Source organism: Musca autumnalis, unplaced genomic scaffold, assembly GCF_047663935.1.
Source record: "Musca autumnalis isolate F117 unplaced genomic scaffold, ASM4766393v1 scaffold_4, whole genome shotgun sequence".
Lineage (NCBI taxonomy): Eukaryota > Metazoa > Arthropoda > Insecta > Diptera > Muscidae > Musca > Musca autumnalis.
Window position 1 is genome coordinate 131,387,546 of NW_027411977.1, and position 24,184 is coordinate 131,411,729.

The 24,184-nt window shown below is 35.4% G+C and overlaps 1 protein-coding gene across 10 annotated transcripts in view; it reads left to right on the plus strand.

The window, feature by feature from the left end:
* dpr10 (defective proboscis extension response 10) overlaps window positions 1-19,773 on the plus strand; it is a 668,864-nt gene extending 649,091 nt beyond the window's left edge. For all 10 annotated transcript variants that reach the window (XM_073981530.1, XM_073981538.1, XM_073981529.1 and 7 more), the window contains one exon: window positions 19,196-19,773. In XM_073981530.1, the coding sequence (XP_073837631.1) occupies window positions 19,196-19,680 (485 nt within the window). In that variant the 3' untranslated portion in view covers window positions 19,681-19,773. The remainder of the gene's footprint in view (window positions 1-19,195) is intronic.
* The last annotated feature ends 4,411 nt before the right edge of the window (window positions 19,774-24,184 follow it).

The window sequence follows — 24,184 nt, forward strand, 5'->3', positions numbered from 1 at the left end:
GTTTGGACAAAACATGACGAAGGCCAATTTTGAACCAAATGATCAGTTCGAGAGTTATAGTGCTCTTCAGCAACTACATATGATGCCATAGGGGATTTCACGCCTTTCGGGCTGCTTTCTCATGAAGTATGGACTTGCCCCAGAAAATCTTTAACACTTGTAATTGTGGCAGCGAATGCAAGTTTCTTCAGCAAAAATCAAAATGATTCGAGAGCAGGTCTTAAAGGAAAATTATCTGAAATATTGTGTCATAGGTATCGGAAAGGGTGGACAAATAAAGTCCATATTGGAACCTGATCTATATCTGGCAGATATATTGGGATGTGTAAAGTATGGACCAAATTGGTCACTCCCTTCAAGAGTTATCGAGCGCATAATTCTTCCGAACATTTTTGTACTTTTGTGTGGGAGGTACCTAAAGGAGTGGACCGATACGAAAAAATATTATGAAGGCCAAATTTTTTACCTAATCGGCAGATCCGTTCGAGAGTTATCTTGCGCTCCAACCACTACACATGGTGTCATAGGGATTTTTTGCAACTTTCAGACTATTTGCTCAGAAAGTATGAACTTGCCCCTCATGAGACTTGTGTACCAACACAAAATTTGGGAAAAATGAAGTCTAAAAGGTCATCTCGGATCATTTTCAAAATGTTCTCCAAATATTTCTTTTTGCGGACTCTGTTACGGCGGCGCATTTTTTTCGGGAGCAAGTATCTAATTTCTGAGAAAATCACACACAATCTCCAAAAAAAGTCTGCCGCTACCAACTAAGCTGCGTAGTACGTAAGATATCGGGACACTCTTTCGGGTGCCTCCAACGCAAAGTTTGGAAAGAGTGTCGTTTTTATGGCGGTACACTTTTTCGGGGTCAAATCCATACCCAGAACCCAAAAAATCCCTGTACACGTCCGAAGTATTGCATTTGCTTCTTTTCATTAGGTTCGACGCTGAGTGTATCTTAGGGTGATTTTAAAAAATCTACGTCGAATTTTTTTATGCGGCACATTTATGCTGACGAGGGTATATACACTTTCATACGGTCAAAATGTGCCTCATCGAAATAATGGTTTTAGACCCCAAGTTGGACGAAATCCGTTTCAGACAATTTGGACTTGATTCAGCCATGTTCGTCAGTCTGTCTGTCTGGGTGGCTGGAGCGCACGATAACTCTCGAACGGATCAACCGATTCGGTCCAAACTTTGTCTTTCGTAATATTTTGTATAAGCTTAGTTTAAGTTCGAAGATGGGTTATATCGGTCCACTCCTTCCTGTATCTCCCACACATATTTTCGGAAAAGTTCATTTTAGGACTTGCTCTCGAATCGCTTTGATTCGGTAGGATTTAGCAACAGCTTTATTTTGGTTGTTAACTTACCGAAAAATTTCGTTAATTACCGAAATTATAAGCATTTAAATTTTAACGATATTTGTCGGTAACTCGAAAAATAAGTTACAGAATTCCACCACAGTTTTCGTCGTTTGGAGTAGACGGTCCCATGATATTGAGCATAAATAGAAACTGGATATGGGTGCATACATAGATTTTCTTCATTCTTTTGAAAAGTAATTGACCATAATTTAATTTCTATCGAGTGTTAGCCTTTAACAGCTCAACGTGTGCTCTTACACAATTTAAAATTAATTTATTTGAAACCAATTTAAAAACTTGACAAAAAGACAGAAGTTTATTTAAATATCGGAAAAATACCCATCTAATACTACCCGGATTTGTGGCCATATATTAACCTCTTGTGTATCAACGTAATTCAACTGTGTAAATTATACATGGCTTGTAGAAAATGTAACAACTAATGTTAATACCCAAAGCGATTTTAAGATTAAACACGCTTTCACATAAACAACAGAAATCACTATCATTAATTTGATATATGTACAGTATGAATACACCTAAATACTTATGTATATATATGTGTGTGTTGGGACGTGTCGGTGTATTACAGTACACAAACGCATAGACATTATCAGCATACTACACATCTGGAGTACAAACTTACATACATACATAAATATGTACGTAAATACACCCACACACATGTAGTATATACGTATGTATGTATATTCATCAGATAGGCATTGTATACCATTAAGTTAAATCTGCTATACCAGCATTCGGTGGAACAAGTAACAGTTGATACATTTTCGCAGCTTTGGCAAAATTAATTTTCGTCTGAGTGCCAACAAAGTCATCACATGGGAGTCAACAGTTCAATGTGCCATCTTATGCCAGCCATATCTGCGGAAGGTATGTAATTCACTTGGTTTATCCGCCTAATGGGTTCAATGAATTTCGGCTACACCATGGCCAATTGCATGCGTGAGAATTGAAACGTCTGTGCGCACACACCCAACATTTGGGAAATACACAGCATGTGCGGTGACATGGTTAAACGTTTGATGTTGCCAAAATAGGTATACAAAAATTAATTTAATTTCCTCATAATTGTATGAAATTACAAATAGTTTAGGCGTGTGGTAAAACTACATAAAATGAATATTAAAGCATCTCCGAAGTGTAGTGCTTCACGACACGTGTTGTGTTTTTAAACCTCAAAGTAAAGATAACATTTGGTATTAACGGTCGCTCTTCGTGGTTATTACATGACAATATTTGAGAATTTTATGACAGGTATTGGGGAACAAGGAATTAGAAAATCCAAATTAATCTAAAAATCTATTTTTAATATTATTGAATGTTTCCTTGAACAAGTAAAAAGTATCAGTCGGCTTGGCGACAGAGATATACCCTCAGCCTTTGTGGCTTGAAATACTTTTTCCCAAAAAAAACTTATGTATTTAGGGGGGTTTTCAAAATGTTGGGCGTATGAACCGACAAAAGTATGGACAGGAATAAAGCTCAAAAATAGGCGGGGATAACGATAGATAGGGCTTTTTTTTATCACATTATCCTACGAAAAACATAATATCGCTGTTAACAGGGACACAAGGAAAACCTTCGGTAAAAATGTCCAAAGGATCCTCGAACAGACCCTTAACCACACAAAAATTTTGAACACTTGTGTGGGTGGTACCACAAGGATTGGACGGATAGGACCCAAATTTTAACATAAACTAAGTTTCGACAATATTAAAAGATCCAAAGTTTGGACCCAATCTGTTGCTACGTCTATGAGAAATCATGCGTATAATTTTAGCAAAAATTGTCGAACTTTTATGGGGGAGGTACCGGAAGGAGTGGACCTATGCTTTGAATTTCATCTAATATTCGAAGAAATATTATAATATCGAAAGTGTGGAGGAACGCAGTATTCGGTTCGAGCTCTCCAGCCACTACATATTCTACCATAGGGGTTTTTTAAGAAGTATGGACTTGCCCCTGAAAAACTTTTAATGTCGTAATTGAGGCAGTGAATGCAAGTTGCTTCAACAAAAATCTAAGTGATTCGAGAGCAGGTCTTAAAGTGAATTTATCCAACATTTTGTGTGGGAGGTACCCGAAGGAGTGGGCAAATATAGTCTATATTCTAACTTGATCTATATCTGGCAGATATATTTGGATGTGTAAAGTATGGACCAAATCGGTCACTCCCATCAATAGTTATCGTGCGCACAATTTTTCCGAACATCTATTAGCTTTTGTGGGGGAGGTACCTGAAGGAGTGGACCGATATGGCTTATCTTCGAACTTAAACTAAGTTTGCACAAAATATTACGAAGGCCACATTTTAGACCGAATCGGTAGATCCGTTCGAGAGTTATCTTGCGCTCCAACCACTACACACGGTATCACAGGGGGTTTTCAGGCTATTTTCTAAGGAAGTATGGACTTGCCCCTGATGAAACTTATAGCGTCGTATGGAGACAGTGAATACAGTTCCAAAACTGAACTTTTCCGAAACTTTGTGTGGGAGGTACCCGAAGCAGTGGACCGATTGAGTCCATATTAAAACCTCATCTAAATCTGGTAAAAATTTCAAAGTATAGACCAAATCGGTTACTTCCTTTAAGAGTTATCGTGCGCACAAATTTTCCGAACATTTCCGAACTTTTGTGGGGGATGTACCTGAAGGAGTGGACCGATGTGGCCCATCTTCGAACTTAAACTATGTTTCGACGAAATATTAAGAAGGCCGAATTTTTGACCAAATCGGTTCATCCGTTCGAGAGTTATCGTGCGCACCAGCCAGACAGACAGATGGACGGACATGGCTAAATCAACTCAAATTGTCTGAAACACATTTCTTCCAAACATACTTGGGGTCTAAAACCATTATTTTGATGAAGCACATTTTGCCCGTATGAAAATGTATATGCCCTCGTTATCATAAATGCTGAGGGTACAAAAATGATTTTTAACAGGAGCGACACTTCCAAGATGACTTTGAGTGTGAATTTAGATTTCGGTAGGAGCATACAATTTTTGTATAATTATTTATTGAAATTGTCGTCATTATCCAACTTAAATTTCTAACGAAAAAAAATCTTGACCACGCCCACTTTTTTAAATATATTACATCTACAAAACTACTGAAACTATTTTCCTGAAATTTTTAGGATTGTACAGGGCTACCCCCGAATAGAACGGCCATATGCCCTATTTTTTGAAATCGCTTTATTTGCAAAACTTACGAATGTATCTCAGACTTTACGTAGATATTTGGGGCCTAAAGACCCTAACACGACCACTTTTTATGCTCTCTGCCATAATATGGAGCGTATAATTAAATTTGTCCTTCCGTTGGTAACACATCGAAAACCCATTAAATATATATTTTTGATCAACAACATACAATTCTATGCCATGTCCGTCTGTATGTTGAAATCATGATTTCAAGATATAGCTCTCAATTTTTAAGATAGATCTTTGTAATTATACCCTTAGCATTTATGCTAACGAAGGTATATACACTTTCATATGGGCAAAATGTGTCTCATCTAAATAATGGTTTTAGAACCCGAGTATGTTTGGACGAAATGTGTTTCAGACAATTTGGAGTCGATTGAGCAATGTCCGTCCGTCTGTCTGGCTGGCTGGCTGGAGCGCACGATAACTCTCGAACGGATAAACCGATTCGGTTACAAATGTTGGCTTTCGAAATATTTTACCCAAACTTAGTTTAAGTTCGAAAATGGGCTATATGGGTCACTCCTTATGGTACCTCCCCCACAAAAATTCGAAAATGTTCGTAAAATTTGTGCGCACGATAACTCTTGAAGGGAGCAACCGATTTGGTCCATACTTTGCCCATCGTGAAATGTGTACCAGACTCAGATAAGGTTTCAATATGGACTCAATCGGTCAACTCCTTCGGTTACTTCCCACACAAAATTTCGGAAACGTTTAGTTTAGGGCCATCTCTCAAATCGCTTTGATTTTTGTTTTAGCGACTTGTATTCACTGCCCTCCATACGACGGTACAAGCTTCATCTGGGGCAAGTCCATATTTCCTGGGAAAATAGCCTGAAATTTGAAAAAACCCCTATGACACCGTGTGAGGTGTTTGGAGCGCAAGATAACTCTCGAACGAAACTGCCGATTCGGTCCAAAATTTGGCCTTAGTAATATTTTGTCCAAACATAGTTTAAGTTTGAGTTTGTCCACTCCATCCAGTACCTCCCCCACAAAATTTCGGATAAGTTCAGTTTAAGGGTGCCACCGTTGTGCAATGGTATGCACGCCCGCCTTGCACGCAGAAGGTCGGGGGTTCGATTCCCCGGCCAGGCAACATCAAACATTTTTCAACGGTGGCAAAATACCCCTCAGTAATGTTGGCGACATTTCCTGAGTATTTCAGCCTTGAAAAGCTTCTCCACAAGTGGTGTCTTAAGACACGCCGTTCGGACTCGGCGATAAACAGTAGGTCCCATATCATTGAGCTAAATATGAATCGGGGTGCACTCATTGATATGAGAGAAGTCTCCCTTGTCCCGTATGGGATGTTGTGGAACAATGTTTTTTTTTGTTTCATTTTAAGACCTGATATCGAATCACTTTGATTTTTTTTGAAGCAACCTGCATTCGCTGCCTCAATTACGATGGTAAAAGTTTTTTTAGGGGCAAGTCCATACTTCTTGATCAAACAGCCCGAAGAGTGTAAAAACCCCCTATGGCACCATATGTTGTGGCTGGACATCCACTTCCATAATGGTCAATCTCGATCCATTCCTTTAAGTATCTCCTCCTCAAAACTTTTGATCTTTAATCCTAATCAACATTTTTGTCGGTTCATACATCCAAAATTTTTAAAATCCCCTAAATACATACGTTTTTTGGGAAAAATTGTTTCAATATACACTGGCTGAGGGTATATCTCTGTTGGCAAAGCCAACTGACACTTTTTTACTTGTTTGGTATAGAAGTTTATACTACTCCTAGGATATTTGGTATTGAATGACGTTTTCATATAGGCCCCATATAACGGTACCTCCCAATTTTCAGTATTTTGAAGATTGTGGCCACAATATTCCACCGAAATGGCTGAATGATGGTATTTAGTCTTCGTTTGGGGGTATAAAACTTTCCACCTGAAATTCCTCGCTATGGGTCCAAGCCCTCATAGAACGGTTCCTCCTGATTTTTTTTTAATGTTGTGGCCTCATAATCCCATCCAAATGGATGAAATTTGGTATTTAGTCTTCGTTGAGGGTATAAAACTTTCAACCTAAAATTTCCGGTATGGGTCTAAGTCTGCACAGAAGCCCCATAGAATGGTATCACGCAATTTTCCGTATTTTAAGGGTTGTGACCTCTATATCCCACAGAAATTGTTAAAGTAAGTACTTAGTCTTCGTTAGGGATATAAAACTTTCCATCTGAAATTTGTCGGTCCATGCCTTCATATAGCACGCATAGGACGACGGTACCTCCCTATTTTCGGTATTTTGAAGGTTGTACCAACAATATTCCACCGAAATGGCTGAAATTTGGTACTAAGTCTTACATGGGGGTATAAAATATTGCAGAAAAGATTTAGCAGGATACATAGGCCAATGTCTTCATATAGCCACCATAGAAACGTACCTCCCGGTATTTTGTAGGTTTTGCCCTCAATAACCCACCGAAATGGCTGAAATTTTGTATATAGTTTTCGTTAGGGATATGAAATTTTCCGGTATAGCTTTACGTCTTCATACTCGTATAGCCCCCATAGAACGGTCCCTCTCAATTTTCGGTATTTTAATGGTTTTAGCTCCAATATGACAACAAAATGTCTGAAAATTTGCATTTGGTCTTTGTTGGATATATAGAACGGTCCTCTTGATTATCGTTATGTTGACAGTTTTAGGCACATTATTCAAACGGAATGACTGAAATTTGATATTTAGTCATAGCAAAAAACACAGAACATACCTTGCAAGAAATCAAACAGTACAGGTCCACGTTTTGTTACAGCTCCCATTTAAGGGTAGCCCCCATTTAATATTTTTTGAAGTTTTAGTCACATTTTTACCCAATTGGTTGTTAATTGGAAACAAACAAACTAAAACAAACTGCCCATATATATCCAGGTTTAAGCCGAACCTGCGTTGCCCACTTTTATGTATTTCGAGGGTTTTTTGTCAATTTTTTTTTGGAATTTATATTGTGTGATGTCAGCGGATACAAGAGCTCAATGAGAAAAAAATATGGGCTATCTCGACCTAAGTTTTGGAATATCCTCCATATAAAGGCACTTCCCGATTTTAGGTATTTTGTTATTTTTTGCTAAATTTGTTGTGTGAATTATCTGTAAGTTGACCATTAAGGCGCTCAGAGGTTGCAAAACTCGTTGACCAAAATTAAACAATTCTCACACATATTACACTGTGCAACATCTTTAAGTTAATCCTGTGCAAACAATTTGAACTGAGGATATTTTGAAAATGCATACCCAAAAACCCTAGTTGGGGTTTGTTGTGTCAGATCCAGCTTGGATTTTATGGCCCCATCTTAAGATGGTTAAATATGGACTTTTTAAAGCAATTCGTGGCTACAACTCTAAAACCAATGCGAATCTTATTCTGACCTCTGAAGCAAATTTGTAGATAAGGACAAGAATAAACAAGTAAGCATATGCTATAGTCGGACGCGGTCGACCATGTGACACCCTATACCTCAACCCCTCGGAATTAGCTTTCAGCAAATCAAAATTCTTTTATGAAATTAATAAACTTATTGTAAGAAATAACATTGTGGATTCTATCACCTTATCACATCAAGCCTTAATAAGGTCGCTGAAGGTCGTGTGTTCGATTCCCCGACCAGGTAAATTCAAATTTTCAACGGTGACAAAATACCCCTCAGTAATGTTGGCGACATGTAAAACTTCGCTTCATTAGGTGTCAGATCCGGCGAGAGCCAATATGAATCGGGGTGCACTCACTGATATGAGATAAGCCTCCCTTCTCCCTTTGATTTTTTTAATATCAGTATACTTTTTGGTATACACCTAATATAACTAACTAACCCGAACGAATATTCCCAGTTACAATGCAATTTGCCATATCTCTGATATTTGACCGTGAAATTGTCAATCGACGGATACTGCTCCAATTTATTCAACACTACAAATGCTATGTAAAAATTTTCCATTGAAGATCTGTCGTCGAAAAATTGCACTTGTACCAAACATATGATTAATGAAAATGCAGGCGAACTAATAATGAATAGAAATCCAAATAATTTACACGCAAACTAATTTATAAATTGCAAAATTAATCATATTCAATTATACGCATGGAGGGTGTGGGTTGGTGCCATCACCTTCACCTAAACAAATATTTCAAAAAAACTTTAACGGTAGCGATACCCGGTAGATTATGAAAAAAGGTGGCGAAGCGACGCATGTTGCAATGAATGATTAAAAAAAAATGGACAATTAATATGCTAGGGCTCCACGTAATTTGCAATAATGTAAAAACTGAGTATTTCTCTGTCATGATAGAGCCAATTTGTGTCATGGGAGAAGGCTCGTTATCGAGCACACACATTATTGCAATTTGCTACTTTGTCGGCATATGCCCTCCAGGATTTAAAATATGGACCAAATAACTGGATATAGTAGGCTGTAACTCTGTTATCTGACCACATAAATCAACATAATTGGCAACAATGGAAAGATCAAGAGTTGGCCTTCCAAATACTATTTACAGAGGCGGAATGTGTCTCAAGGGAATAATAAGTTGTGGTCCATTTAACCCACTATATATTATCTGATCGGCATCTCAAATTGCAAGCTTCTTCTTTGTGACGATCGGTCCATAATTGCGGCCTGGAGTTTGATTACAAATTATAATGGACAGACGGACGGACGTACACACATCTCAAAATCGCTTTATCTCGTCGAGATATGAAGATTGGTATACCACATTGGGGGTCTACGACGAATATTTCGCGGTGTTACATGAATTTTTCCCAAAACAAACTTATAATACCCTTTCCACATAGTGGTGTAGGGTATAAATATTTGGAAAAATAATGAACTCGAAAAACTACATCTATTGCCTTAAATTTTATAAAAAAGCTAAAAATGCCATAATTTGTATATATTTTGCAGCGTATCTCAAGAACTGTTAGCTTTTTCTTGATGTTTTCTTTTGGAAAAATATTCACTTTAATGTAATACACATTTCGTTTAAAATTTAATAAATATGCAGTAACTTGGTGAAATCCCAAATGAGAGAATAAACTGCTTGTGTGAACAGTGTTTGAAATACGTGTTGTAAAGCATATGATACAAAATACTGCTGAAATAAGCATGTTTCAGTTTCAGAATGTTATGCAGATTTTCTGAGAACATAATTTGGAAGATTTTTGCAAAATGTTACTTGGTTTCCAGAAATTATGTAAAATTCCAGAAATTATGTAATTTTTTTATTTTATCGATTTTGATGCCCTAGAACAAAGATGAATTTTGCTTTGCAATATTGTAGCCCTAAACCAGTAAAACTTATCTGTTGAACAGACCACATAAGAAAAACTCCATCTAGGGCATCAAAATCTGGGATAAAGGTCCATATATACAACAAAATATAGTTTTAGCCCGGTTTAGATGAGGCCATAAAATTTGTAGTCATACTATGTACATTCAAAAAATGCCGAATACTTAAAGTAGCATTAATTTTCAGCGTTGCATAGCATTATTTAATCTCCGTTGGAGCTATAACATATATCTGCACACAATTGTCACTATAGGTCCACGATATAGTACAGCCCCCGTAGAACGATACCGTCCGATTTTTGGTACTGTTATGTTTTAGCCCCATAATCCAACCGAAATTTCTCAAATCTAGTACCAATTAAAAATTGGCGCCGTTGTTAAAATTCTTTTTAATATAATATTCAAAATAAATAAAAACATAAATTGCTATAGTGTTCTGACTAGCTTTGCTGCTTTCAAAGTGTGTGACCTATTTATTAACATTTTCGTTCCCGTATTAATAATGTAAATTATCCTGAATTTAGCTCTATATTTCTGTTAGTTTACCTACTTGACTTTTTTTCTACATTTTCTACTACAAAATAAGCCAAGCATTGCTTCTATGCAGTAATATTAGCAATATACAAGCATAAGTTTGATTTTTCCTTTATTCAGTATCCTTTGTATATAAATGCATTAGGCATAAGTGTGCACTAATCATTAACAAAATGAAAAATGTTCTGTCTTGCTCTATTTTATTATGCAAATTTATGAACATATATTATCTATTAATTGATGCACTTATAGATCTATGTTATATAAATATAATTGATTCATAATCTATTTCAATTAATGCCGTGACACAAGAACATAAAAGGGGGGGTAGGGGACAACTCTAGGGAGTTTAATACATTGATATCTCATATGTACATATCTTATTTTTAGCTAATGGATAACGAGATATCCTTTGCATTAGTATAGAGTTCATACATCATGGCTTTCTTTTAATGTCCTACATAATAGAATGTATGTATATATGCCCAGCAAAATGTTTGCCTCCCAAGATGCAGATAAATCATATATACGAGTGATTTGGAAGTGCATCAAATTATGCATTTTCACTCATTATTTTTACAAGAGCGTGACTACTGAAAGATGCAATCCATTAGCACTGCATTTTAACTAACCCTTTAGCATTACATTTTAAGTAATCCTTTGGCATTTGGAATCGCATTTTAACTAACCATTTTGGGGTAGAATAGGATGCAGTCTATGTTGCATCCAAAGCACGTGTTTCGATGTAGTATAAAGACACTCTTCGGAATGTGTTTTTATGCAGTTCAAAGATGCAATAAAAATGGAAGCAATTGCAAAATATCCCAGAATAAATAAAAAGAAATTATTATATGTGTAAAACAAAAATATTACGAACTTTATTACAAAGTATGATATTTCTTCATTTAATTCAATCGTTGTTGTTGTAACAGTGTTTTGTATTATATGTACATATGTATATTCTTTCTTCTGATTAGTCTGGCTCTGGGTCAATCTCCAGTTCCAGGAACGTGGCTACTTCGATGGGATATAACCACAGATCCTCTAGAGTAAGTAAAGTATGTTTGGCGGGGCAGTAGAAAAGGTACCGTTGCTACATAAGCATTTATAATTCTAATATAATATTTTCTCAAGTAATGTTGGTTTGTTGGGTTGTCCTTTGTAACAGGAACAATTTGTGTGTTGAAAATTTTCATTTCAAAAATAAAAGCTCTCTTTTTAATTGTGTAAGTGAGCCAAATGACACACACCGACAGCACATGGAATCCCAATTCAGCACTGCTGGTTTAACGTAATTTAGTATTTTGAGTTCTCTTTGAATCAGAACACCTTTTGTAATGTCAAAGTATAGTCCCACATTACGGTACCTACAGAGGCTGAGGGTATATATCCGTCAGCGCAGCTGACTGATACTTTCTTACTTGTTCTTTTTAAAAGTGTGACACTATTTCTTGTATTTGGAATTTTTATGTACTTATGCGTCTGTTGTTTGTGTTTGGTATTGCCAATAAAAGAAAAACCACCACAATTTATAAATGTGTGTTTATTAGGGTTATGACTTTTGCACAACCTCATATCCCTGTATCATAGCGTGTTGAGTTTTTCCATAAGATTACATAAAATCATAATTATAAGGTGATTCGGTTAAAAAACCTCACGCACAAAATGATTTTAAAATTTGAATTTATCAAAATTATGAACAAATTTTTGAAGTCACTGTAAGCAGATATACAATTGAAAATAACCTTTCGAGTCACATGAGATAATTAAACTGGCATAAAATTTATTTTTCACTAATTTTCTTCAATTCTGAGAATTGTAAAAATGTCGTAAACGCTTTTATTTAAAGATATAATTTTTTAACAAAAAACAAAAAATTTAAAATTTTTTCAAAGTGGTTTGTGCATGAGCTTTTTCAATATTTGAATGAAATAAACATTATTATAGTTATTAGTAGGCTTATATTTATTCATTCGTGCAACAAAAAATAATTTTTAAAAAAAAAAATTTTTTTCATTTCATACATTTTTTCAAAAAATTATATTTTTAAAATCGATTTGTGCGTGAACTTTTTTTATTTTTCAATGGAACAAACGATAGCGTAGTGATTATTAGGCAAAAGTTCATTCATCCTTGATGCAGGAAATTATTTTTGAGAAAAAATGTCAAAAAGTCATAACCCTAGTGTTTATGTGTATGTTTTTTTGTGGCGTTTAGGTTTGCATTTCATTCAAACTGTAGCTGCTTATGGCATCTGCAACTGCCGCCGTATGAATGTTATTCCAACGTGCTTGACATGTTCTAGATCAAGGTTCTCTCTTGTAACGCTGGACCTCTTCCTCTAGATCATGAAAATTCTCCTTTATAAATGTGTGTTTATGTGTATGTTTTTTTGTGGCGTTCAGGTTTGCATTTCATTCAAACTGTAGCTGCTTATGGCATCTGCAACTGCCGCCGTATGAATGTTATTCCAACGTGCTTGACATGCTCTAGATCAAGGTTCTCTCTTGTAACGCTGGACCTCTTCCTCTAGATCATGAAAATTCTCCTTGATCTGCCTGAAAGGGCGGGTACCACGTGGTGATTGGGATAGCTCTCACGGTAACACCCGAGCAGATACTGCAACGAAAGCATGTGATTAATAATATTTGATTAGTCATATATATGGTCCATTAGCGTCATGAGAATGCACCCAGTTACTATTTCAGGGCGGCATTCGGAAGTGTACATATGTTTGTACATATCGCTACTTATTTCCTCCGCTCTCCATTTAATCCAAGCTGTATTGTTCTTGCCTCATGTGTTAAAGGTGTTTTTATACCCTACACCACTATGTGGGGAGGATATTATAAGTTGGTTTTGGCCAAAAAGTTTGTAACGCATCGAAATAATGGTCGTAGACCCATACGTATATATGGCGAAAAACAAAATTTTTTTACAATCGATGAATCCGAGTTTCACCCTTTCAGAATTCGCGAACTGTTAACATATTCTATATAGTATGATATACATTCTTTAAACTGAAGTGTTTTAGGAGGAATCCCATAAGGTCGACCATTAAAATTAATTTACGTGGAAGCTGTGTTGACATCAATGTAGAAAAATAGGTAAAAATGGGTTGAAGCCAACAAGTTTTTTATGCTCCCTTCCGATTTTAGGCTTAACCTTACATTTTATAGACATATGCCCAAAGATAGACTCAAAGAATAATTCATGGGCAATATGATACTAGTGTATAATTTTTCGATATATCCACTGCATCCACCTAAAATTGATGCTGACATTTTGAAGCCGGAATTTCGGGGTTTTTTGAATTGTTTTAATAATTCGGACGCGCAACAAGATAATATTCAAAACTCACATTAGGATTATAAAACTCGTGATTCTACGTCGTTTAATGCATATCTCATGAGTGTGCTCCTTACAGCATCCTAGTAATTGGAGTCTAAAGGCCAATATTTGATGCGTGATTTTTTTTAAAAAAAAAACCTATTTTTTGCGTTTAAAATTTACAAGTGCCATTCAATTTCCTTTGTACCCTGCGTGAATTTAGTATGCACATTGCGCGACTTTTACCAACTTTAAGGTTTTTTGCAGTGTATGATGCAACTGGTGGCACACAATGGCCCCTGAGTGAAACATCGAAATATGCATAAATTTTGACAGAGATTGATTCGCTGTATCCAAAAACGGATGGGCATCAACCGACTTTAACTAATTCGCGAATAACAGGCTTTTTAATTATAATATTAATTGAATGATTGTAATTTCAATATTACTCTTAATTTCCTACCCTTATAAGTTATCACAGTAATCAGTTAAACTCTCGCGATGGTAAACCATATTTTTTGATGAAGTTTTAACTGTATACATTCATTATTCTATGGGATTTTAGCAAAATAGTTGGAGAACTCCCAAATATTTTTTTCTAATTTTTAGAATCAAACCAAAAAAATATATATTTGGTAACATATTTTTCTACGCATTGTCTAGATTCCGCATATATTCTTTAATTTATTTTTTGAGGGTTTGTACGGATTCTGGGACAGGATAATTTGGATTTACTTCAAAATTTTTTTATTATTTGTTGACTTTCCGCGAAAATAATAATAAATTTAATAAATATTTAAACATCTACGAATAGATATGGACTGTTGTTAACGATTTATGCAAACATTTTCTCATAACAACAAAAAATATATTTTTAAATATTTTTTCTTTATATGAGAATAAAAACCACTATAACTTTTGCGCGCATTGGCCAATTTCGTGAACGCGAGCAGATTTGAAACCGGATTTTTTTCCTTTACCTCTGTACCAAAAATCGTAGATGTGCTCGTAAAAAAAATTTTTAATTTTTTTCAAATGGAATTGTAAAGGAATTTTGTTATTCGCTATATACCAAAATGAATGTCTCGACGAGCTGAGTCGATCTGATTATGTGTTTTCGTCCGTCCGTCTGTCCGTCTGTCTATCTAAACCTTGTAATCACGCTACAGGTCGCAATTTTGATCGGGTCGTCACCAAATTTTGGGTGTTGATAACGGTCACGGAGGGGAAGAAGCCTATTGGTTTTGGATAATATTCAGGGATAATATTCAGGGGTCGGAATGGGCAAAAAACTTATTTGGAGAAAAAGTTAACGTTTTTTTCAAAGCGCATATCTCCGCATCTATAAGGGGTATATCAAAAGCAAAACCTGCAAATGAAAGTAGAAAATATCACCTTTACAACAATGTATAGTAGGTTGTCGTAGGTTGTCAAACAACGAAGATATCGCATTAGTCGCTAATACAACCCATCTTTTCATTTTTGCGATTTTAATTATAATGACGAATATCACAGCTTTGGATGTGGAGGTTCCAAAAGCAAAGCCTGACTAAAAAAGTAGAATATCCCACCTTTACAATGATGCAAAGTAGGTTGGCGTAGGTTGTCAAATAACGGAGTTACAGCAATCGTCGTTAATACATTTCATTTTTAAATTTTTTTCAAAATCGCGCTATAAGTCGCACGAAATTTTGAGGGTTATATATGATTTTTTGAAAAACATGTTTGCGGAACGAAATTAGAAGAAAATTTCAAAAAACACGTAAAACCTGGCTTCAAGATGTCAGCATCATTTAATGGTAGACGCAGATCAAATTTTTAAAAGTTTTACATTAGTGAGATGTTCCTTATTTGGTTGGCTTCTACATTTACTTTGACAGGAAAATCGTAAAAATTGTGGTTTATTCATAAATCGAAAGAAAAACAAAAAAAGACACGTTGGCTTCAACCCATTTTACCCATTTTTTAACATAAATATAGCCACGGCTTCCACGCAAGTGAACTTTAAAGGCCAATATTTTTTGCCAAGTCTAAAAACATTTAATTTTTTCCAAAAGCATTTAATTTGTATAATACACAACCACAATTCAAGAGTTATAAAAGGGTAATCCTTGGCTTCAACTATATATGTTAAATTTTAAAAATATTGCCCATATACACTTTCATATGCCTTATCGAAATAATGTGCCTTATCGAAATAATGGTTTTAGACCCCAAGTATGTTTGAACGAAATCCGTATCAGACAATTTGGAGTCGAATTAGTAATGTCTGACCGTCTGTCTGTCAGGCGGGCTGGTGCGCACTATAACTCTAGAACGGATGAACCGATTTTGTCCAAAATTTGGGTTTCTTAATATTTTTTCCAAATTTGTTTCAAGTTCGAAGATGGGTTATGTCGGTCCACGCCTCCTGGTACCAAAATTGGGCTTCGTCATATTTTGTCATAGTTTCGGTTCGAAGATTGGCAATATTGGTCCACAACTTACAGTACTTCCCCGAATATTTCAACATTTGTATCTAAGTGTAGTTTAAGGTCTGTTCGTAGATCCTTTGGAAATGTATACCGATGCTGTTCGTTGTGGTCCTGCTTACAGCGATATTATGTTTTCCGTGGACAAGTCCATGTGTTATACGCAGTCCAAAAGTTATACGATGACCCACCGAAATGACTAGAGGGCGCGATATCCATCGAAAAGATATAAATAAGATCCACTTCCATAAGTACCTCCTCTGCAACACTTTTGAACTGTAATCCTAATCCACAATTTCGTCGTCAAGTTAAAATGTCCAAAAAAGGCCACAAAATACTGAAAAGACCCTAAATACATTCAATCTGACCTTAGATGAAAGTTTCAATTCACATAGGCTGGGGGTATATCTCTGTCGGCAAAGCCGACTGATTCTTTTTTACTTGTTGGAGGGTATATTAAGTCTGTTATTCCGTTTGTAACACATCGAACTAATCATTTGCGACCCAATAAAGTATATATATTCTTGATCAGGATAAAATTCTAAGACGATCTAGCCATGTCCGTCTGTCCGTCTGTTGTAATCACTCTAACGTCCGTAATAATTGAGATAGCGTGCTGAAATTTTGCACCCGAGGGTCTTTTTTCCATAGGCAGGTTCGAAGATGGGCTATATCGGTCCACTCTTTGGTATAGCCCCCATATAACGGTACCTCCGGATTTGAGGTATTTTGACGTTCTTCGCCACATTTGCGGACCGAATTAGCTATAATTTGGTACTTAGGGTTCCTAGTGATCAACAAACTTATATCCCAAAGGATATGGGCATAGGTCCATGTTTTGGTATAGTCCCCATATAACGGTACCTCCCGCTTTTCGGTATTTTGAGAATTTTAGCCACAATTTTTAACCGAACTACCTGCAATTTGACATTTGAGGTTCTCAGTGGTCATGAAACATCTCCACCAAACGTCGTCAACATAGGTCCATGTTTTGGTATAGCCCCCATATAGCGGTACCTCCCGATTTTCGGTATTTTGAAAATTTTAGCCACAATTTGTAACCGAACTATCTGCAATTTGACATTTGAGGTTCTCTGTGGTCATAAAACATCTCCACCAAACATCGTCAACATAGGTCCATGTTTTGGTATGGCCCCCTTATAACCGTACCACCCGATTTTCGGTATTTTGAGCATTATATTTACAATTTTTTACCGAACTAGCTGTAATTTGGCATTTGAGGTTCTTAGTGGTCATGAAACATCTCCACGAAACATCGTCAACATAGGTCCATGTTTTGGTATAGCCCCCATATATCGGTACCTCCCGATTTTCGGTATTTTGAGAATTTTAGCTACAATTTTTAACCGAACTAACTGTAATTTGCCATTTGAGGTTCTCAGTGGTCATGAAATATCTCCACTAAACATCGTCAACATAGGTCCATGTTTTGGTATAGCCCCCATATAACGGTACCTGCCGATTTTCGGTATTTTGAGCATTATAGTTACAATTTTTAACAGAACTAGCTGTAATTTGACATTTGAGGTTCTTAATGGTCATGAAACATCTCCACGAAACATCGTCAATATAGGTCCATGTTTTGGTATAGCCCCCATATATCGGTACCTCCCGATTTTCGGTATTTTGAGAATTTTAGCTAAAATTTTTAACCGAACTAGCTGTAATTTGCCATTTGAGGTTCTCAGTGGTTATAAAACATCTCCAACGAAACACCGTCAACATAGGTCCATGTTTTGGTATAGCCCCCATATAACGGTACCTCCCGATTTTCGGTATTTTGAGAATTTTAGCTACAGTTTTTAGCCGAAATAGCTGTAATTTGACATTTAAAGTTCTTAGTGGACATAAAACATCTCCAACGAAACACCGTCAACATAGGTCCATGTTTTTGTGTAGCCCCCATATAACGGTATCTCCTGATTTTCGGTATTTTGAGAATTTTAGCTGCAATTTTTAACCGAACTATTTGTAATGATCGGTATTTTGAGAATTTTAGCTACAATTTTGTCTATTCAAAAATAATCGTCAATATAGGTCCATGTTTTGGTATATTCCTCCATATAACTTTACCTCCCGATATTCGGGAATTTTCAGTGGTCACGAAATTTCTTCATTAAATTCGTCAACATGGGTCCATTTTTGAGGGTCTACATTATTTTGATGAAACTACCCTCAATTTGACTCTTGAAGTTCCCTTGCAGCTTTCCAGCTTTCCGCCAAAAAATGTAAAGATAGGTTGACTTTTTGATATAGCCCCGTAGGTGGTACCTTTCACCTAGCTGAACACATTTTTTAGATTAGATAACACTGTGAAACAAAATGGAGCAAATGGGGCACGAAAAATTCCTCTTGGGGAAGAAAGGCCTTGGTGAGTATATTATGAAGCCCGAAGGACAGATCCGCCGTGAGTCGAACTTCCGAGTTATGGCGTGATGAAATTTTTGTTAGAGACCCTGTGGGCCATCAGGAATTAGCGTTATATATTTGTTCAATGTTGCTTAAGTGCTCTACAAAAACAACAAACAAAGATATAAAGTTAATTAATGATGGCTTACAGGGTCTCTTGTAAAAACGTCATCACGCCATAACGCGGAAGTTCGGCTCATTTGTCCTTCGGGGTTTTTATGGTGGAGGGGATATAAAAGTTCGGCCCGGCCGAACTTAACAACTTTTTACTTGTTTTCTTTTAACATTTCTAATTAATAATAATATGTAGCAGCATTAACTAGTTACAGAAAATCACTATAGAAAAGATTTCAATATCGCATCATATTACTTGTATTCAAGTCCACAAACACTATTATAGTCTTTGAGTGTTAATAGTAGTACGCAGATTTATGATAAATAGTGTACATTTCTATTTAATTCTTATTGAAGTCTATACAATTATGATAATATTTTGTTTTCCGTTTATTTTTTCTATTTCTTTCTAGGTGAAAGACCCGAAGCAATGCAAACAAATGCAGCGGCATCTCCTAAAGTACGGACATCAAACCAATTTGCTATTATTCTAACCGCATTTGGGATGACATTTGCTTTACTCCGTATGCTTGCAACACTATGTCACATTTTTATTGCCAACTGCCACAGAATAAGGAGCGACAGCAGTAACGGGAGTATTACCACAATTAAAGCCAAATCCAAGTGCCGCAGCAAGAGCAACCGTAATAGCATTTACACAAGAAATGATAATTGCGATACCGCCCATGTTGATGCCAGTGATGAAACCGCATACAGCGATGACAACATAAATGATTTTGAAAAATGTAATGCTGTTGATTGCTATAAAAAACGAACGAGTGACACACTATGGAATAGTACCGTTAATGGAAGTTTACCACAGAAGAAAGAAATTCAAAAGGACATTTTCTCCTACACCCTTCCCATCAAGTGGAGCGAGAGACATGATTTACGGTGATTACATAATAAATTAAGTAAATTAAATAAAGTTTGTATGTAAAATGACATTGTAAATACTGTAAACCATTAACATTAAACTATTGTTGCCGTACTCAGAGGTGGCTTTTATTTATACATTGGTGTATACAAATGTATGTATGACGACTACTTTTTATATTTTTGTACTATTTTTTCAATATTTTTTTACTTCCTTTTTCATTATCATGTAAATTAAAAAACATACCATGGGATATGGTCCATATATACATACATACATCAATAAGAAGATTGTTAATTTAAGAGCACAATGAAAGCGTCTTTGTTATGTATGTGAAGACAGTATATTATCATTTCCCATTTCAATAAAAAATAAGAAAAAAAAACCGCGAGATCATTCTGTTTCCTTTTGAATTTTTATTCTTGTCACAACCCATTATCGATATGTACCTTTAGTAGATGGTGGTAAACTGCATCATGATATGTGCAGGAATAAAAAAATGTAACCAGCCAATATTATTTTGAATAAACGACAAAAATTATAAAGGACATTTTCGTCACTTTTTTAACCCTCCACCGTTTCCATTTGTAAATCTTCGAAATAATCATTTTAGATCCCAGAGTGAAATTCTATCTCGATATAATGGTGTCCATTTGTATGTCTATCTGTTGAAATCTTACTATCGTCCGAACGGATTGAAGAATGCGGATAAAATTTTGGACAAATTTCTTGTAGGTCCGTAAATTTTTTATATTGAAAATGAGCTATAAAAATCCAAGTTTTGGTACAGCCCCATATAACGCGACCGGTTGCTTAAAAAGAAATTTGAAGGTATTAGTCCATTTTGCTCTCCGAATTGGTTCTATATTACGATTTGTGTTTTCAGAGGATAAAAACATTTCTACCAAAAATTCTCTATATATACATTATTGTATACCCCTCATATAACCCCCCATATAAAACAACGCGTCACATTAAGGAATTTTGGAGGAATACGTTCCATTTTACCACCGAATTGGTTGTAATTTGATATTTTGTGTTTCCAAATGACAATATTTTTTATGTGCACGTTTTGGTATGCCCCAAAAGGAATGTTGAAGTATTAGTCCCATTTGACCAGCGAATAGTTTGAAATTTGATACTTTGTGGTTCCAGACTAAAATCATGTCTCCAAATATTTGTTATTGGTCCACACTTTGGTTATACGGGGGCTATAACGCGACTCGTCACTGACTATTTCAAAACATTGACCTATACCAAAAACGAATGATAAACATCATCTGCTTCTTTTTTTCACCTATACATAAATACTGGCTTTAGTTTGATGGAATTCTCTTGGGCGACGCTGACCTATACCAATTTTTGTAATGGGTGTTTTTTTAAGCTAGATAGAACTTTAAATTGTAAAAAGTAACACAAAAAATTAAATTTTGATGAAACTTTTATTTGTTTATTTGTTTCAGTATACTCTGACAAATCATCATGAATAGACTCACGCTTGAACAACGCTACGAAATTATCCAAATTTACTTTGAAAATCAGTCGTCGATTCGCGCAACTTATAGACGACTTCGTCATTTGTATGGCGTACATAATCGTCCATCTGAACAAGCCATTCGTCGAACTGTAATAAGCAAAATTACCGTATATGGAGTAAGACCAATCCACAAGAGACCCTACAGACTCCATTACATCCAGAAAAATGCACCGTATGGTGCGGTTTTCACGCTGATGGCATCATCGGACCTTATTTCTTCAAAAATGAGGCCGGAGCTCGCGTTACGGTCAATGGAGATCGTTACCGCACCATGATCAATGATTTTTTGTTGGAAAATATGGATGGCATTGATCCGGAGGAGATGTGGTTTCAACAGGATGGCGCTACGTGCCATACGGCGAACGCAACCATCGGCTTATTGAAATCAAAATTTGGCGATAAGTTGATTTCGAGAAGTGGACCTGTCAATTGGCCTCCAAGGTCGTGCGATTTGACACCTCTCGATTATTTCCTGTGGGGCTACGTGAAGTCACTGGTTTACGCTGATAAACCAGCAACAATTGATGCCTTGGAGCCCAGCATTGTTCGTGTTATTCGTGACATACGGGCAGCAGTGCTCGAAAAAGTGGCCAAAAATTGGACGTCCAGAATGCACTTCGTCAAGAACAGCCGCGGTGCCCATTAGGGTTATGACTTTTGCACAACCTCATATCCCTGTATCATAGCGTGTTGAGTTTTGCCATAAGATTACATAAAATCATAATTATAAGGTGATTCGGTTAAAAAACCTCACGCACAAAATGATTTTAAAATTTGAATTTATCAAAATTATAAACAAATTTTTGAAGTCACTGTAAGCAGATATACAATTGAAAATAACCTTTCGAGTCACATGAGATAATTAAACTGACATAAAATTTATTTTTCACTAATTTTCTTCAATTCTGAGAATTGTAAAAATGTCGTAAACGCTTTTATTTAAAGATATAATTTTTTAACAAAAAACCAAAAATTTAATATTCTTTCAAAGTGGTTTGTGCATGAGCTTTTTCAATATTTGAATAAAATAAACATTATTATAGTTATTAGTAGGCTTATATTTATTCATTCGTGCAACAAAAAATAATTTTTGAAAAAAAAATTTTTTTTCATTTCATACATTTTTTCAAAAAATTATATTTTTAAAATCGATTTGTGCGTGAACTTTTTTATTTTTCAATGGAACAAACGATAGCGTAGTGATTATTAGGCAAAAGTTCATTCATCCTTGATGCAGGAAATCATTTTTGAGAAAAAATGTCAAAAAGTCATAACCCTAGTGCCCATATGCCCGAAATCATTTTCAAATGTTAATGTCATGTATTGATCTTTCGAATAAAAAAAATTTTTGATTACAATTTAATTTTTTGTGTTATTTTTTACAATTTCAAGTTCTATCGGGCTTAAAAAAACACCCTTTATATCGCCAATGAATATATATTTCGTTATATGGGGGTTTTGGTAGAAATATTTTTTATATTTTCTGGAATCACAAAATAACAAGTTACAACAAATTATGTGGTAAATGTGGGTAATACCTTAAAAAATCCTTACAGGGACGAGTAGCGTTATAAGGGGTGTTATATGGGGGTTATACCAGAACGTTGACTTATGTATATAGAACATTTTTGGTAAAAATGTTTTTTTAATTTCTTAAAGCACAAAGTACCAAATTACAACCAACGAGGTGCTCAATGATGATGGAATCTCTCAAACAAAAAGCTTGCCGTTAAATTTTGTCACCATTTTTAATTTAAATGCAAGCGTTTTATTTGAGAGATTCCAACATAAAGAAGAATATACTTTTTGAGGCTAGCGAAAAAATTATTTTTTAGTTTTAAGTTCATTTATAAATAAAGCACTGTAACTTCTTTTTTTAATTATTTTTTATTTTTAACTTTTTTGTAAATAATTTTTCCTTGTTTTGCCTTATTAAGGCGAGAGCCATTTTTAGTGTGACATTTGAATTAATTCTTTTATTGAGTTGAGCTGTTTATGACCTAAGAGGTACATTGAAAAATTAGAAATTCACCGAAATCCAACACATTCAACCATTATGCTACGTTTCACGGGTGTTTAGACCAATCATCAGACATATTAGAATGTTATTTTAGTGGGCAGGCGAAGGCTAAGCTTGGAAAATAGCATTTATACAACAATTCATTCGAAAATTGTATATTCGAATTATTTATTTTAATGTTAGTTATTTAATACCAAATCTTTCCTATATTTTTCAATGCTTTATTACAAATACTAAGGCAGCTTGTTTCCACCTTTATTTCCTTCCTTCCCTCTGTCCTTCTGTATCAGAAGATTTGATCATCAATATTTGTCATCGGAATCTTTAACAAGTTGATGGTGGCTAAGAATGTTAAGACGCCATCAACCGTGTCACTTGGTTGTCGGAGTCCCAGGTTCGAATCCCAGCCTGGCTCATGCTGAAATCATTTTTTGTTTTGCCTTACTAAGGTGAAGGTCATTTTTAGAGTGATATTTGAATTAATTCTCTTTTTGATTCGAGCTGTTTATGACCTAGAGGAACATTGAAAAATTGTGTTCTAAGCCACCATCAACTTGTCAAAGATTCCGATGACAAATATTGATGATCAAATCTTCTGATACAGAAGGACAAATATAAATAAAAGTGGAAAAAAGCTGCCTTAGTATTTGTAATAAAGCATTGAAAAATAGGGTTTATCAGCCAAGTAGGACTATAGGAAAGGTTTGGAATTAAATAACTAACATTGAAATAAATAAATAAATAAATAAATAAATAAATATGTAATTCGAATATACAATTTTCGAATGATTTGTGGTATAAATGCTAGTTTCTAAGCTTAGTGTTGGTAACCCCCATACACCAAAACCTGGACCCATGTCCACAAATTTTGCTGGTGAAGTTTCTTTACCATTGGAAACTCCAAATGCCAAGTTACAACCTATTAGGGCTAAAAATGATGATATAATCCTCAAAATACCTGAATTCGG